The sequence below is a fragment of the Arachis duranensis genome, chromosome 9 (genome assembly GCF_000817695.3).
Source record: "Arachis duranensis cultivar V14167 chromosome 9, aradu.V14167.gnm2.J7QH, whole genome shotgun sequence".
Lineage (NCBI taxonomy): Eukaryota > Viridiplantae > Streptophyta > Magnoliopsida > Fabales > Fabaceae > Arachis > Arachis duranensis.
In genome coordinates this window covers 10,052,821-10,070,717 of record NC_029780.3, presented here as the reverse complement: position 1 = coordinate 10,070,717, position 17,897 = coordinate 10,052,821, and the positions used below count along the sequence as shown (strand labels likewise).

General features: G+C 34.6%; 1 protein-coding gene across 1 annotated transcript; it reads left to right on the top strand.

Annotated features, from left to right (window-relative positions):
• The first annotated feature begins 3,792 nt into the window (after positions 1-3,792).
• LOC107464562 (uncharacterized) lies at positions 3,793-5,211 on the top strand. Its single transcript, XM_016083484.1, has one exon. The coding sequence runs from the start codon at positions 3,793-3,795 to the stop codon at positions 5,209-5,211; it is 1,419 nt and encodes a 472-aa protein (XP_015938970.1).
• Positions 5,212-17,897: the final 12,686 nt, after the last annotated feature.

Below are 17,897 nucleotides of genomic sequence, written 5' to 3'. Positions count from 1 at the left end.
ATCGGATATCTGCAGATTAAAAACGAATAGGATAGGATTAAGTTTATATAAAAATCTCAATCCATATATATTAAGATTAACTCCAAATCTTATCCTATCTATTTATTGCCGCTCCTAATAAAGATAAGTAAAGATCATTAATGATACAATATGCAACTAACAAATTAAAAAAAAAAGTGAACAATAAAATAAATTAAAATTGCGTCAAATTAAAACTAGTAGAAATAAAGTGAGAAATTAAAGGAAAAAAATGTAGAAAAAACAAAAATGTTATTAGATTTAGAATTGTTTATGAGTAACATACTTAAATCAATGTCTAATGACTAAACAAATTAAGAATCACTAAAACGGGGAATAGGAGCGGGTACCTTTGGGTTTGAGTAAGAATGTCATCGTTAGAGTGGGTATGTTGTGTAAAGTGGCGCTGTGGTGGATTTCGAAAGAAATTTTTGGAAGAGCAAAAAATTTTAATAAAAAATATATAATAGTATTTATATTAAAATAAAAATTATAAATATAATTAATTTATTTTTAAATTTATTAATTAAAATGTAGGATTACATATGGTAAAGGTTAACTAAAAGAGTAAATTTATTTTTTGTTAAAAAAAATTATTTAGATTAATAAATTAATTTGATTTTAGATAAAAAATTTATTTTTTAAAAAATAATTACTTTTTACATGAAAAAAAGTTAAATAGAGGAAGGAAAAAAGATTAAAAAATAGCATAGTACAGATTACAGAACTGGGCCGAATATTGCATTTTTTTCGGCCAAGAGTAGAACCCCAAAATAGTTCTAGAGAAGTAGAGCCCAATATTGGATATGTTTGTTAAAAAGTTCAACAAATGGGCCTCAATATATGACAAAAAAAATGGACCTCAATAAAGTATCTTATCTCTATTTATGCATTATTGCGTTATTGCTAACAGAATTTTCTTCAGTTCAACTAGGTATCCTTTAAAAGTTGTACAATATTCAGCCTTTTATTACAATAATTTTAAAAAAATAAAACAAACATATCTAAAAATTTTAAATAGATTTAGTGTCTTTTTAAAATTAAATACACATTCAAAATACAAACTAAATAAAACTGAAATTTAAAATTTAAATTTAAATTTTAAATTTCTATTTTAAATTTAATATACTTAATTATTAATATATTATAATTACAATTTAAATACACATCCAAAAATCAAATTAGTTATAATTCAAAATTTTGAATTTAAAATTTTAAAATAAATCTTAAACCGTCTTAAAATTTTGGATGTGTTTCAAACATGTTTTGTATATAAGTCAATAATTTTAGATGTGTAATAAATGAAAAATAATCAATATTTACAAACATACATTTTAATAATTTTAAAAGCATTAATGTTCAAATAAGTAACGATAAAATTCAACAAATAATAAAAAAATGAGAAATATTAGATGAATTTTATCGAATAAGATATAAAAAAAATTAATTTTATATTTAATGTTTAAATTTAAATTTTTGATTTATGATTTTGGATGTGTTTTAGAAATATTTTTTGTATCACTTAATAATTTTAGATGTGTTACAATTGAAAACAAAATTGAATTTTTACAAACAAGCATTTTAATACTTTTAAAAGCATTAATATTAAAATAAGTAACGAAAAAATCTAACTATTAAAAAAAGAGAAATATTAGATGAGTTTTTCTCGAATAAGATATAAAAAATTAATTTTATTTTTAATGCTTAAATTTAAATTTTAGATTTATAATTTTGGATGTGTTTTAAAAATATTTTATGTATAATTTAATAATTTTAGATGTGTTACAATTGAAAAAAATTAATTTTTACGAACATACATTTTAATAATTTTAAAAGCGTTAATATTCAAATAAGAAATGAAAAAATTCAAAAAAAATAAAAGAAAGAAAGAAAGAAAGAAAAAATAAAGAAGAAGAAAAGAATATTGATATATACACTGATTATTTATTATTTAATTCAAATATTAATATAATCTTATTAAAATAATGATGAATGAGTTTTGAGTTAGTATGTAAGTCACTCGAAATAGAAACAAAATAGCACGACTCATCTAATAATAATAATAATAATAATAATAAAATGTTAAATATGAAATAATAAATTTACCTGTAGAGAAATAATACTCTTCTATGAAAATTTTTGTAAAGAAGAGAGAAGAAAAAAAAAAGAACGTACACGAGAGAGGGGAGGGGGACGTGCAAATAAATAAAAAACTAATAAAATAACTATTTTATGAAGTAGGTAGGAAGTTAAAGAAATTCTAGTATTTGAAATTTAAATTAACTTTAATTACAACATGTTTAGCTACAAATTAGGAATGTCTTTTAACTAAAATTTATTTAAATAATATTATTTAAATTTAAAGGCTAAATTTTAAAGGACACATAGCATTTTCCATAATACTATTGTCCCAACAAAATTCTTCCACTGGTTTTATAGATTAAAAAATAGTAAACCCATGCCACCGCCACTCAATCCTCATGTTATAGATGGATAATTTTTTGAATTCAAACGAACCAATAAAACGACTCCGTAATTTTCTCGTTGAATTGAGTAAAAATCTATGGCAACGTAGTAGGTTAGCGCAAACCAATAGACATCCCTGTTCTTAGCAACGTTAAATTACTTTAGTGAATCTGATCTTTCCACAGATTTAGCTTAATATATATTAAATTTGCTTCTTTGTTATATAAAACTAATCCTATCTTTTAATGCGTGACATGACTCGATCCTATAATATTTTCTATTGTTTCAATTTGACATCCTGGTCCTCTAATGTAGGGCTGTCACGGGTCAACTATACCCTGGTGTATTATTTTAAGTAGATTAAACTATTCATATAAATCATATATTAAATATGCATAAGCTTCTATAATAGTGACCTGAGCCATTAAAAAAAAAAGGTTTATCAAACTAAACAGACTAAACTCGTTTACCTCTTTCATATTGTCAATTTTTTTTTCTATAAAGAAAAACCGAAATAATTAATTTTGGGAGTTTGGGTTAGATTGGAAAAAAAATAATAATTAAAACAAAATTAAACAAGTTAATGAGTCAGTTCATTTTTTTCCGGTTTAATCAAAACAAAACCCATTAATTTTTTTTACATTATTAACTCATTTTAATTGCCTTACTTAAAACTTGATTAGTAAAATTTTTTAAAAAAGTGTTTGTACTTTTTAAAAGCATAAGTATTTTATTTTATGTTTGATAAATTTAAAAGTTTATGTGTATATGCTTGCAGCTTTTAAAAGTTAGAGGCGCTTTCGAAAGTATTTAAAAAAAGTTTTTTAAAATTGACTTGTACTTATCAAAATTAAAAAGTCTAATAATATAACATCGTACATTAATTAATATTCAAATTTAATTTTTATATTAATATTTAGGGTAAAAAACCATTATAAGTCATTGCCATGTAGAATTTACGTATATAAGCCAAACCGAAAATGGTTTCAGTAATGCGCCAGATCATATATTAATATAATTCGAACCAATATGGTTCGAACTGCATGTGGTAGTAATTCGAACCAGAGCAGTTCGAATTACAAGTTGTGTGTTGTTAATAAATCGAACCAACTTGGTTCGAACCTTGAATGCACGTAATTCGTACCTGAGTGGTTCGAATTATAGAGAGAGAATCCGGCCTTAGTAATTCGAACCAGGTTGGTTCGAATTAAACAAACCATAATTCGAACCAGGCCGGTTCAAATTAGTGGGAGAGAGAGGTCTATATAAGCGTTCTAAACGTGAGTTGGTCTCATTAGAGGGAGTACGATGGCTAGTGAGGAGAGTTTTGTTGTTCTGGTTCACCACAGAGGATCCATTAAGAGGAAAACTCGTTCCGGAGTGAAGTTCACAGATAAAGATCCTCTCTGTATTGTCGTAACTCCTAGGACGAGCTATGATGACCTTGTTAGATCTGTACTGACGAAGCTCGATCTGGAAGATGCGAAGCGGGTGAAGAAGTTTTTCTATCGCATTCCAGTCACGGTGCTCCAGGATACCGTGAAGTATGATTGTTTCACGATTAGTAGTGATGAGGACTTACAGGTAATGTTTCTTTGTCGGCGACAGTTTCAGGAGGTCAGGACCCCAGAGTTGGTATCCAGCTCACGGGGTTCGAACCGGAATACCACCACTTTAGCCACACCAGCCGGTTCTAGTTCCCGACCTGCCGTTGCTTCTTCCTCCGTCGCTGTTTACCAGCCAGTGGTCCAAGCTGTCACCTCCCCGTTTTTTGCTGTTGATCTCAACGGCAGCGTAGGTGAAGACGTACATTCAAGGGAAAATCTGCCGGACGATTTACTCGGCGTTGCACCGCTTGGCGTTGGAGACGGAGTGTTGGGTGATGCAGATGAGGATGACGTCGAGCCGGATATGATTGACGATGACAGCGGCGATGATATTGGACCGAGTGAGCCTGCATTGGCGGCGGGTGGTTCTAGCACTGGCACACAGCAGTATCCACCACATTTTTTCTCTTTGGACTTGGATGCCATGAGGCAGGAGGGGGTTTCTGGGCACTCTGTTGGATTCGGAGCTAGAGATGCGGAAGGGACTGCTGGTCTGACAGAGTTCCAGGTTGGTCAGCAATTTCAGGATAAAGATGAGGCCCTTCTAAGTGTGAAGACTTACAGCATCCGGCGAGGGGTACAGTACAAGGTAGTGGAGTCCGATCATCGCCGGTATGTGGGCAAGTGTTCCGAGTTTGGGAATGGGTGCACATGGTTGATTCGGCTGAGTCTCCGGAAGCGCAAGGGCATTTGGGAGGTCAAACGGTACAATGGACCTCACACTTGCCTGGCCACATCCATCTCGAGTGACCACAAGAGTTTGGATTATCATGTGATTTCGGCGTTCATTATGCCAATGGTTAGGGCTGATGCATCCGTCAGCATAAAGATGCTCCTGAACGCCACCGCAGCACACTTTGGGTTTAGGCCGACTTACAGGAGGGTCTGGATGGCAAAGCAGAAGGCTATTGCCCTCATCTACGGTGATTGGGATGAGTCATACAACGAGATACCTAGGTGGGTGTTGGGTGTCCAGCTGACGATGCCTTGTACTGTTGCAGTCCTAAGGACGAGCCCCGTTCGAGTTGGAGGACAGGTGGAGAGTCTCAAGCGTATTTTCACAGACTTTTCTGGACTTTTCCACCTTGCATCGAGGCCTTCCGCCATTGCAAGCCGCTAATCAGCATCGATGGCACCCATCTGTATGGCAAGTACGGGGGAACGTTGCTCATCGCAATTGCACAGGACGGGAACTCCAAGATTCTACCTGTTGCATTCGCACTAGTAGAGGGTGAGAATGCTGAGTCCTGAACATTCTTTCTCTGTCACCTTCGTCAGCACGTGACACCGCAGCCGGGTCTGCTGGTTATATCGGACAGGCATAACAGCATCAAGGCTGCGCTAGAGGCTCCTGATGGAGGATGGTTACCTCCATCTGCATACCGCGCATTCTACATTTGACACGTAGCTGCTAATTTTGCCCTAACCTTCAAGGGCAAAGATGCACGGAGGCTTCTTGTGAATGCGGCGTATGCCAAGACCGAGGTTGAGTTTGATTACTAGATTGATATACTGCAGTCTGAAGACCCGGCGATGTGTGAGTAGGCGAACCGGATTGATTATTCATTGTGGACTCAGCATCGTGATGAGGGTTGGAGATTCGGTCACATGACGACGAATATCTCGGAATGTGTGAACTCAATCCTCAAGGGTGTCAAAAACCTTCCTGTATCCTCACTAGTGAAGGCAACATACGGAAGGCTTGCCGAACTATTTGTTCGTAAGGGGAGAGAGGCTGAGGCCCAGATGGAAACCGGACAACAATTCAGTCAACATTTGGTAAAGTGTATTGAGGCAAATCTGAAGACGGCCAGGTGCTTCACGGTGACTTTGTATGACAGGCAAATCTGGGTCGTTTTCTCTGAGATTTGGTGGGGTAGGGGGAAGGAAGAATAGTTCGAATGAGGGTGCTTCGAACTCCTTATATAGCCGAATCACCACTAATTCGAACCAGGTTGGTTCGAATTATGAAGGAGCTCGCCAAGGGTAATTCGAGCCAGGGTGGTTCGAATTACTTGTTTTGATTTCCAATGCATAATTCGAACTTGACCAGTTCGAATTACATTCATCTCGAGTTCGAACCATATTGGTTCGAATTACGCTCAATTTTTTTCTGCCACTAATTCGAACCACCCTGGTTCGATTTATTAACGTTTGTAGTTCGAACCAGCCTGATTCGAATTACATAAAGATAGCGATTTATGTTTATTAAAAATTATTTTTAATTTAATTTATTAAATATAAATATTATAATTTTAAAAAACTAAATTTTAAAAATTATGTTTTATAAATTACTTTTAAAAAATAAAAAATTTACCAAACTAAACCTAGATGTGATATCTAAACATTCGTGCTAGCAATTTAACCACATTCTTTTCGTCAGGCTGTTCTAATTCCTTTCTTAGATAATCTTTAAAATAGAGATCTCATCACCATTCTAAATTTTAAGCCTATTAATAATCATTCTTGAATTTTAAAATTACGCATTAAATTTATAGATATGTAACATTTTGTTCACGAATTTACATATTGTGGGGACTAAGGAAATAGTCTCTTCACATAACACTACAACAGAGGCGTTGTTTAGTGGCGGTTTATTTTCCCAATAACGGTGATTTTAAACCATCACAAAATTAAAGGTCGACGGTTCAATGGTCCGTCCTGATTATGGGGGCGGAAATTAGGTTTTACGGCGGTTTTCAGCAACCGCTGGTATAACCGCCATAGAATCAGTAATTTGCGGCAATTAATTTAGCGACGGTTTTAAACCACCACAATATACAAGTATTAGAATTTACTCCATTTTTTACCGGTGGTTACAAATTGCCGCAATGTTATTACGTTTTTTATTTATAACTGTTTGCGGCGGTTATATAGCCGCCGCTATTTTCAATACAAATTTAAAAAAAAAATTCTTTTAAAAAATGCTGATTTTTTTGTTTAATTTTAAAGATAAATTTTTTGGCCTTTTTTGGATTTTTCTAATACTATAAATCTTAATATTTTTCATTTATTGAATATAAACTTATGGCAAAAACAACAAAATTAACTGAAATATAAAATAATATCTTTATAAAAATATCAACATAGTAAATCTCTTGCTAAGAATTGCATAGTCAAATTAAAAAAAAATGTTTGCTTCAAGTCAAAAGAAGTTCAATCCTAAGATTCTATTTTTCACTCTGTCTTTCCACGGAATTCATCCATGCGATACTATTGAGTCAACAATCTGCAGAAGGATAAATAACAATGTTTTAGTCTAATTAAATAATTGAACACACACTTAAGCCAATGATACATATAACTTTTGATACTTAGTTATAAAATACTACCAAGTTAGTATTATATTTATTTTCTGTACTAACCTTGCTATTGTCAATATTCGATGGTGGTAAGTTTCTCCTTGATGTATACATTGGTTTTCTTGCTTCGTAAAAGCAAAATCTGGATGGCTGAATTTACAAACGTAATGTGACTGATCTTAAATCCTAATCAATGAAAATTAGTTAATGAAATATTTTTGGTAGGAAACAAAAACATAATTATAAACTTGCTTGCTGCTAGATTATGATAAATATGACACTTACATATTCGGTGAGGGCTAAATTTATCTCAAAGAGTGACCTGATTGTCCCTATATGCTTCCAATAGTCACTGAAGAGAAAGCCTACAAATATATAAATTATTGCTTTAAGGATTCGTAAAATTAAAACAGAAGCATATTAAAATCTTTACATTAATTAGGCTAACAAATATGCAAGTACTGCTAGAAGCAAAGCAATCATAACTAATACAATAATGCTACCAAAAAGTTAATTTTCCATGGATACTTGATAGTTGCAACAGCATATATAATACTCTATTGCCTCACGGAGTTTACTATATCACATTCACATTTCTCAGTCTCCTTTTTTTAAAAAAAATAGAAATCAAACAAGAATCTCAACTTATTGATAACATCAAGTGGAGGCAAATATAGAAAAAAAAGCCAATAACCACTAAAAATATCTCTACACATAAATAAAGAATGCAACTTTATTTTGAAACATGGATATCACCATTTACATCAAATGTTCCAAGAAAGCCAAGTGCGTTTCAGCAACATGGTAGCATGAACACTAATAAGTTATTCTCTTATGAGTTCCAGTTACTCATATTAATTATGAATCACCCTCAACATATCTCAATCCTCTTCTCTCCAACAAGGACATAGATTATATAATATCAGCCAAACTTTAAGCTTCATACTCAAATAACATAGCAGCATAGAGTGACAATAACAGTAAGAATAGCAGAAATATAGAACATGGGAAGAAAAGCCTCCTGTGTTGTACTCCAATAGAATCCACTGGAAGCTTAGTGTGTGTTTGGTTGAAATGGAAAAATAGCGCTGATAAGAAAAGAAAAAATAAAGAAGTTATAGATAAATCGTTTATATTTCAAAATGACATACAGACCTTGAAGAAAAATTATTACATGAATGGGAAAATAAAACAGAAAAATGATGTTTAATTTGGTGATGTGAATGTCAAAGGTTGGAAAAGATTGGACATTGAAATGTTGAAAGAATACCTGTGAGTTGGGAAATAATCAAATTAAATCAATATCTGCCAGAGTTGGGTTACTCCAAATCCTGGTTCACCACACACATTCCCCACTTCTTCACTTCCAAACACAAATGCCCATTATCGACATAGTTGTGGTAATCTATTTTGAATTCAAAGCGGGATCCATCAAGATCATGTTGCTTTTTAGGGGTGTTCATGGCCTGACCCGACCCGAAGACCCGACCCGGCACTGAACTTTTTAGGGGCTAATTTGGTATGATTTCACCGGATCTAGGGTCAAGTAAGGGTCTCAAAAATAGACCTGGTCATTATTTCGGGTCGGACCCGTGCCATAGCTCGAGTCACCCGAACTCAGCCCGGTGGCCCAGTCATCATACACAATTAATATTTTGTGTTATTAGTGATGGGTGATAGATATTCTTATATAGAATTTAAGTATTGTAAACCTTAATATTTTGTGTTATTAGTCATTATAAGACTATAAGTTAATGTTTTATGTTTAAAATGCATAAGATTTTAGACTAATGCATAATATTGTGTTATTTGTATTGATTTAAATATTTGGTGTTATTAGACAATATTAGTATTGATTGTGGTTATGCTTTAATTTTAGGAAAGGTTGGTTCTTGTTATATTTTTCTAAATGGATTTTACCATGTCAAATAATGGTTGGAGTCTTGGAAATTTGGGTATTTTCACATGCTATCTTACAAGAAGGTAATGTTAATGACCCAGTTTTCACACGGTATAATCGTGACCCAAAAGTGTGTAGGTTTCATCGGGTTTAGAGTCGAGTTTGAGTCTAACAAATAGACCCGGTATATATTTCGGGCCGGGTTTGGGTCACATCAAACCCGGTTTCACCCGACCCATGAACACCCCTACTGCTTTTCATCCCGAAGGAGTAGTTAGCGAGAAAAATAGAATAGGCAGAGGTGAACCAATTCATCCGTCACCTCCTCTTCCTTTTCAAGCCAACCAACATAGTTGACGAGATTGGCTTTTCCTGTTTGGTCGTAAAAGTAGAGCTCAATAAGGGGCGGTGGTGCAAATTGAACAACAATCTCGGCACAAAGGGCAATGTCAGTCCAATTGTTGTCATTGGCATTTGGAAATGATTCTATCCACATTAAATTATCTACCCCCTTATTCTAATGCTTAAACCACATTGAATTGGAACTCCACTCCCTGGAATTACAATAGCAAGTCTATCAGTGGATTCATTGTGTACCTGTAACCACAAAACACAAACAACCCTAATTATTAGATGCACACCCTGTAAACAAGAGTAGGAATAATGGGAAGAACAATACACACACACACCTTAATGTACTCTCTCATCCATGAACTACCTATTCCACTCAGCCTTTCCTTCTCTACTATTTTCGGGCAATTCAACATCCTCAATTCTCTTAATTTCACAAGTTTTATTTATTAGTAGTACCATTATGCCATCCCATAGTTGCTTGATGTTCCTCCTTTGCAAGACTAATTTCAAAAGCTTGGATAGCTTACAAAAGGATGGAAAAGTAAACGGATAATTTTCCCACTCAAGATATAGCAATTCGCTAAAAATGCTATTAAAGCTTTCAGAAAAAACTAACACTTTTTATTTTGAGAAACTCAAGTCGTCTCATTCTTGATAATGTTTCTGCTCTTAATGTCATATTTCTTTCTTCATATGGTTCAATCGATTGCACGGCCAATTGCACGGCCTTAACATCATCAATGACCTACATACAAAAAAGCCACAAAAATATTATATTACTTTGTAACACCTTACCATACAGAGTCTTATGCTTAAGTCATAATTCAGAGATGGCAAGGTATTACGACCTCTAAAAATAAAATTTGGTACGTATAGTAGTGTGAAAAATGATTATAACTAGGAGCCTTTGAAGAAAAAAGGAGTAAAACAAAATCGTAACTTGAAAATGCAACACTCCGATCGAAAACGTAACGGACAAAGGAAATAAGCTAACGCGAGATTATATATATACAAAAGAGTGCCAAAAACATGAATATCAAAACTAAAGATCCGGTTGCGAAGATAACTGGTCCGAGCATAAAAATATATACATGTAAATAAAGTAAGAAACCCAGAGAAAACCCAAAGGGACAAAGATACAGAAAACCTATTCTCCAAAACCACCTCTAAGAGAAGTCATCATAGTTTGTATTATTTAATGGAGATAAAAGTATCTAAGCAAAACATATAAAACCAAAATAGAGTCCCGAGAACCAAGGATCTTCGCTAATGCAGAAGTCTCCAGCATGCTTCAGCGAAAAACCTCACGTCCTACATCTGAAAACCACAAAATCTGCATGGGTGAGAACCAGAGGTTCTCAGTAAGGTAACAGTGCCCACATATCTAACATGTAATGTCTAGGGAAAGCCGAAGGCAATCCTAGAACTTCCAACAGATAATTCAAAGCTTATAAACAGACTAAACCACAAATGGCAACTGACTAAAGATCTTCAGTCTAACTAATACCTCCCTTTCCAAATCCTTCAGACCTCTCAACCACCAGCAGGAGTATAATATGGCAAACACAGTTATATCAGACAAGAGATATACAAATAGGAAACAGATACAACATTTAGACAATTAGCAAGTAATATGTAGTCAATTAGGCAATTCCAAACAATTCACATAATATGCATATGATGCATGCCTGTCCTAATGGTTGATGAGTCTCATCTGTCGGTTATAAAGCCAACCTAACAAGTCTTGGTAGCTAACCATTGGACTGTCCCTCTGTCGTGCATCCCAACTCGAGTTATACTCAACATAATCATAATTCATATCCAACACCCTCACTAGTGTATATTCACGGGGGCGAGCTCATCCCGAACTTTCACAGTGTCCAGCCACACTTACGACATAGGGTCAGCAGAGTATCGAGTATCCACCTGGAGCACGTGGAGGCTAGCCATTGCTTTCTTTCAGGGAAACTCGTATCTCAGATGGTGGAAGTGCAACATTCATATTTCATTCAATATCATATATGCAATTATACTCGGCCATAATTTAATAATGGCTCCACCGTAACTCAGCAATAACTCAGCCATCCAGCTCACAATTCAATCCATATCCAGCCAATTTATTAACAAATACAGCCCATTGGCTCATGGCACATAAAGCACTTCCACCGCCATCCTCCGTATCTCATACAATCATATTTGATCATAAATTGATCATTATTTCTCTCCTTTCTTCATTCACAAGTTACCATACTCCCTAGCTTCCCATTGCTAAGCACATCATAATAATTTAAGACACAAAGGGTGAGATCGAAGGCTTAAAAGTATGAAATTTTGCTTTTAAAACTTAAAAATCAACTTTGGGATGAAAACAGGGTAACGCGTGCGCATCGCCCACACGCACACGTGGAAAGCCACAAAGTACATCAACGCGTATGCGTCGCCCACACGCATGCGTGGATGGGAGGAAAGCCGAGTGACGCGTGTGCGTCAGCCACACGTACGCGTGGGTGCGTTTTGTGCCCCACGCACAAAATCGGCACAATTCTCGCACAACTCTCGGGAATGTGACTGGGTATTTGGTGCAGTTCATCGACGTGTATGCGTTGCCCACGCGCACGCTTGGGTAGTGAAAACGACGCGTACGCGTCAGCCATGCTTACGCGTGGGTGCGCGTTCTGCCAAAATTTTTTCTAAGTTAAGAGCTGCAAAATTCACAGTTTCAAACCCCAATTTTTCGACGGGCATAACTTCTCCGTTTCAAATCATTTTTCGCCCGTTCTTTGAACGGCATAAACATCCCGGATTCAATTTTATTTCTAAACAAGTTTGGCACAAATCGGGAATCCGGAGCCCAAGTTATGCTCCGTCAAATTATGCCCAAAAACTACATTTTCACACAAAACCACAAAGTGTCATTTTCAAAACAAACCAATTCCAACCATTTTCAAAATCAACCAAAACATACCAAAAATCAACCTCAAGCCTCCTCAACTCATACATTCACATTTTTTTTTACCAAAATTCACAAAACTCCATCTCATCATTTTAATCCATCTCACTCAATTAACTCAATCTCAAATACATTTTCATGTCATATACTCTTTCTCATACCAATTTCCAACAACATCATTTCCAATCAACCATCATTACACATAATCAATATCATACTCACCATCAACATGGTTTCACCCATAATTCAACCTCAATCAATCATCAAGCATATATCACAACATGCATATCTCTCATGGATCATACCATCAAGGCATCAATATTCATAATCACATATATGACCATACCATACATCACAACCATTCAACAACATCAACAATTCAATTCCTATCTTAGGACTTCTAGCCTAAGTTTTCACACCACATTATATTTTTGATACAAGAACCCGAGACCATACCTTAGCCGATTTCCCACGCTCAATCGGAGCACTTCAAAATCACTTTTCTACAAGCTCTCAAGGTCTCAACACCTTCAAGAACAGATTTTTGCACACCAAAGCCCTTTTTCAAGCTTTTCGAAATCTCAATCAATCTTCAATATTCACATACACACTACCTAAGCCATAATTATCATACCCAAACACAATAATTCAATACCCAAGTATCATAAACCAACATATTCTACTAGAATTGAGAATCTTACCACACTCAAAGTTTAAAGAGACAAGATTAATTATCTCTTTCAAGAGAGTTGGGTCATATAACATCAAAGAGTCCAAAATCTCAACATTTTTTCCATGAAATTCAAAATTAAAGGATGAAGAACTGAGATGAAATCGTGGCTTACCTCAAAAATAAAGTAGTGAGTTTTGTAGAGCCCTTTGCGGTGAATGCATGGCTGCAAACGGTGCAGCAATCGGAGCTCTAGATCAAAAGTTATGGTGGTTTGAAGATCAAACAAGGGGTAGAACTTTGAGAGAGTGTTCTTCCCCCATGTTCCTCATTTCAGCATGTATGAGTGTCAAGTGAGGAGAGAGAGTGCTGAAAATTAGGGTTTTAGCCTTTTAGGTTTAGTTTGGTTGGCCCAAGGGCCCACTATGGGTCCGGTTGCCTAGTTTGGCCCGTTCGGTCTAATCTTGGTCTGATTTCTATAAAATTGGTATCGAAATTCTCGTCTCAACTTCCTCTATCATATTAAGCCATAAAAATCACATTTTTTGCTTTCTACAATAAATTCTAATTTATGGGTTAATTAGTCATTAATTAACCGGGTTTTACATACTTTAATTACCCATTAACTCTATAAAATTAAAAAATCTAAAACTACATACCGTATTTCCAAACATAATACGTTGAAAATCCTCTTTGCGCCATATGCTACTCCACTTCCATGGATCATTTGAAGAACTTTGTCGAATTATTCTCATGCCTAACTCTTGCAACAGGTTATGCATTCTAATATAGCATTTATCAATTATGCAATTTTTCACCCACCACCACTTCTTAAACTACACAAACCAAGTTTCTAAACCAATTTAATTAAAATCTAATATACACAAGGCACCACATGCATCAAAATAACGATGAGAAACACAAAGATAAGAAAGAATATTATATTAATCACATGACTTGGTGTGTACACTCTTTGTTGAGGTCAGTTTTCTAATTAAGAAAATCAAATTAATTACATGACTTGGTGTGTTTCACTTTATTTTTATTAACTACAGAACAACATGCTTAGTGAGATTATGAGATGCATACCAAAACCAAACGATGTGCCTTACTATTTAATTAATAACTAGTGGATTGCATATAGTATAAAAGCATTCTAAATTTCTAATTGAAGAAAATTAATCCAGCTCCATTATGTGATATGTGTATTGCCACGGCTCAGTTTTAGTTCATATTTTTAGGTGGTAAAGAGGCACTTTTATAAGATAAATGACTTCTTTTCCATTCTGAAAATCACATGGGCAATCCTATTAAAAAGCTCAAATTCTTAAAGAACACGGAGGATCTTTATGCTAGTTATTCAGCATACTAATGACTCTAAGCAAGCTTTAAGTTCGAATACTCCTAGCTTAATACAAAGAATCACAATTCTTGACATGTAATAAATATATGGTCATATATCAATAGTCACAAATTTAATCTAGTCAAGTACACAACTTCAGGCATAGTTTAACATCTCAATGCCAGCAAAAGAAAACAACTTTTCTCTTAGTTAAATTTCTATTTCTATTTAATCAAAACCAAATGCTACTTACCATTAGTTCCTCATATGAAATTGTTAGGCTTTTTTGGTCCATTCTATCTGAATATTCTCTATATGGTTTCTATTATCCAAGCATTAATTGGATCCCCCTTTTGTATATCTTCTCTCTTCTTATGGAAGCTATAAGTTTCTTTCTTAATCAACAATCATGACTTTCTTCAATTCTACACAGTTTCAATGTCCAATCATAATTGTAAAGACTGGTATCTGACACAGTGGCACTACACTGTGTTACTCTCTTTTCTCTCTCTAGAAAAAGCTATAAAATCTATCAAGGTATTGAATGAGAAGCGCTATTCTCCCATGTCGAGTTCTATATTTAACCTATTATAGACTTGACACAATATATGCCAACAAAAACTCATTTCGCAATACACAAAAGTTTAATAGCTGGTCTGGTATGTATCACTTTGTTGGGGCATTTCATCAAACAACTTAAGGACATGAGCCACAATGGGGCTCCCATGTCACAATTCACAAACGCAAGAAGACAGAAGAAAAAAAAAGAGAAATTATATACAAACTTAATGTTCTAATTCCATCAGACCAACTCAAAACACAATAGTGGTACCTTTAAATTCTTTAACTCTATACAGCAAAAATTAACCTGAATTAATAGAAGATATAGACAAAATCTAAATCCAATTAACCTGAAAGTATAATCTGAACCAAGAAGATATAGAAAATTTTGATGAAAATAGAGAACAAATTCAAATGGAAGAACGAACCAAGATAGAGGCCGTGATAGCTCAGATCACGTACGATGGACGAGGCAATAAGGGGTGGAGGAGAGGGGAACGGTTGACGACGGCGAGAGCAGAATGCCTGGGCAGCCACACGACTCAAAGATGGCACAGACGCGCATGGGGATGCAGAGAACAGGTGCGAGTTATGCACACCGTGAATGAGGGATTAGGGTTTAATATACTATAGAGTAGAGGGGAACGGTTGACAATGGTGAGAGGAGGTTGGGTCGGCAACTAGGCGACTCCAGGGTGACACATGGCGCACGGTGGAGCAGAAAACAGGGGTTCGCTGCTTCTACTCTCCTTTCACGCATTCCCCACTATATATTTTGGGTCAAATAGACTGATTTTTTTGTGAAATCACTAAATTGGGATAGGGTTAGCGGCAGGGCTTCATGAAATCGACGCTAATCCAAGTTGATTCTGTGTCACATTGAAGCGATTGGATGCAAATCGCAGCTATCGTATCAAATTGTGGCAGATAGAAAAACCGTAGGTAATTTGCGGTCGCTATCTTCCAAATTAGCAATGACTATTTTAATATTATAAGAGTTATAAACTCATTTTTCATACAAAATCAACAATTAAAAGTGTGATGTATGTATATAACTTATAATTTTGATTTTAAGGTCGACAAACTCGCGAATTTAAGTAAATTTGTGGAGTTGACCTAAATTTGATTTCTAAACTCAATTTGTAAACTCGTATTATTATAAATTTTTGATAATATATATATATACTTACTCAAATATAGACATTTAAACTTAATAATTTTCAACTCAAAACACATAATAAATTAAAATAGTACATTAGTACAATAATTACAACAAGTACTTTTTTTTAAGAAAAAAAAACTCAACACAACAAGGTGGAGCATATAAAATAATGAAGAACAACCTGACGACTCTAGTCATGACAACCCCTAGTTATCTTCGGCATTGCCATCAACAACCATAGGGTTCACCACCACTCCACTCATCGGAGAGCAAGAAGGATTTACTAATAATATCTACCACACATAAACTTTGTTTCCTGAAGATTCTATCATTTCGTTCTAGCCAAACTGTTTAGATAACAGCAAAGAAGCCAATCACCCACCTCCTCCTCTCACCTCTTCTTGCTGCAGCATTCGTCCAACTTTCAAAGTGTTGTTTGAGTGTACCAGGCATGGTTCATGTCCTTCCAAGAGCGAATAGCTAAGCACACCACACTTGCCAGGAAATCTCACAACCAGCAAACAAATGAAAAGCAGACTCTACAAACTTACCACATAAGACACATATACGATCATTTGGGTTAATTACACATAGTCTACACAGTCTGTCCTTAGTATTCACCCTCCTCACCAACACAAACCAAGAGAATAACTCGATTCTTGGTGGAACGAAACCCTTCCAAATTGCACTTGTGAAGCTATAGCTTGTTATTTCCTTCAGGAGAACCGGTTCCTGCAACACCTGCACAAATGAGTTAGTCGAATAAATACCAGATCCTCCCTCTCAGATGATTACAACAAGTACTTTAGAACATACATTCAAATTCTTCACGATAAAACATCTAGTTCATCATAAAACACAATAGAAAAAAATAACAATGTAACAATTATATGTTTTAATAAACTAAAAATCTAAAACTGAAATCCTCTAATATCTTCATCTTCTATGACATCATCATCATCTTTACCATCTTTATCAGAAACATCATTTTTATTAGGATAATTAAATTCAGAATTCAAATATTCTATAACAACTAACAAATAATTGTATTCAGAATTATTCATAAATAAAAAAGCAGTAACAACTAACAACTATCACAAAATTAACTTAAGTTTAACAATGAATTAAATAACAACTAACAAATAAAAAACGCAGTAATAATTATCAACTATCACAAAATAACTATCACGAATTACCTTAAGTTTAACAATGAATTAAATAATGAATTAACAACTATTACAAAATTTAATAACAAGTAACAACTATCACAGAAAATAGATCAAGTAAGAAATGGAATTAATTAAGTTTTAAATTTTTTAAAACATACCTGAATGGAAAAGAGGTCTCAGGCAGTTGTGTTGTCACTGTTGTGCAGTCAAATAAGGGGCAACGACGGATAGTAGAAGAGTTAACAAACGCTGACAACTAGCAATGCGACGAACGAAAGCAGCACAGAGGATGGTAGATGCTCCACTTGAAGTGAAACCAAACAAAACAGGCTCAACAAAAAATGGGAGAAGGAGAAGCAGAATAGAAAGTAGGGAGTGATGTGCGCGTAGGTAATC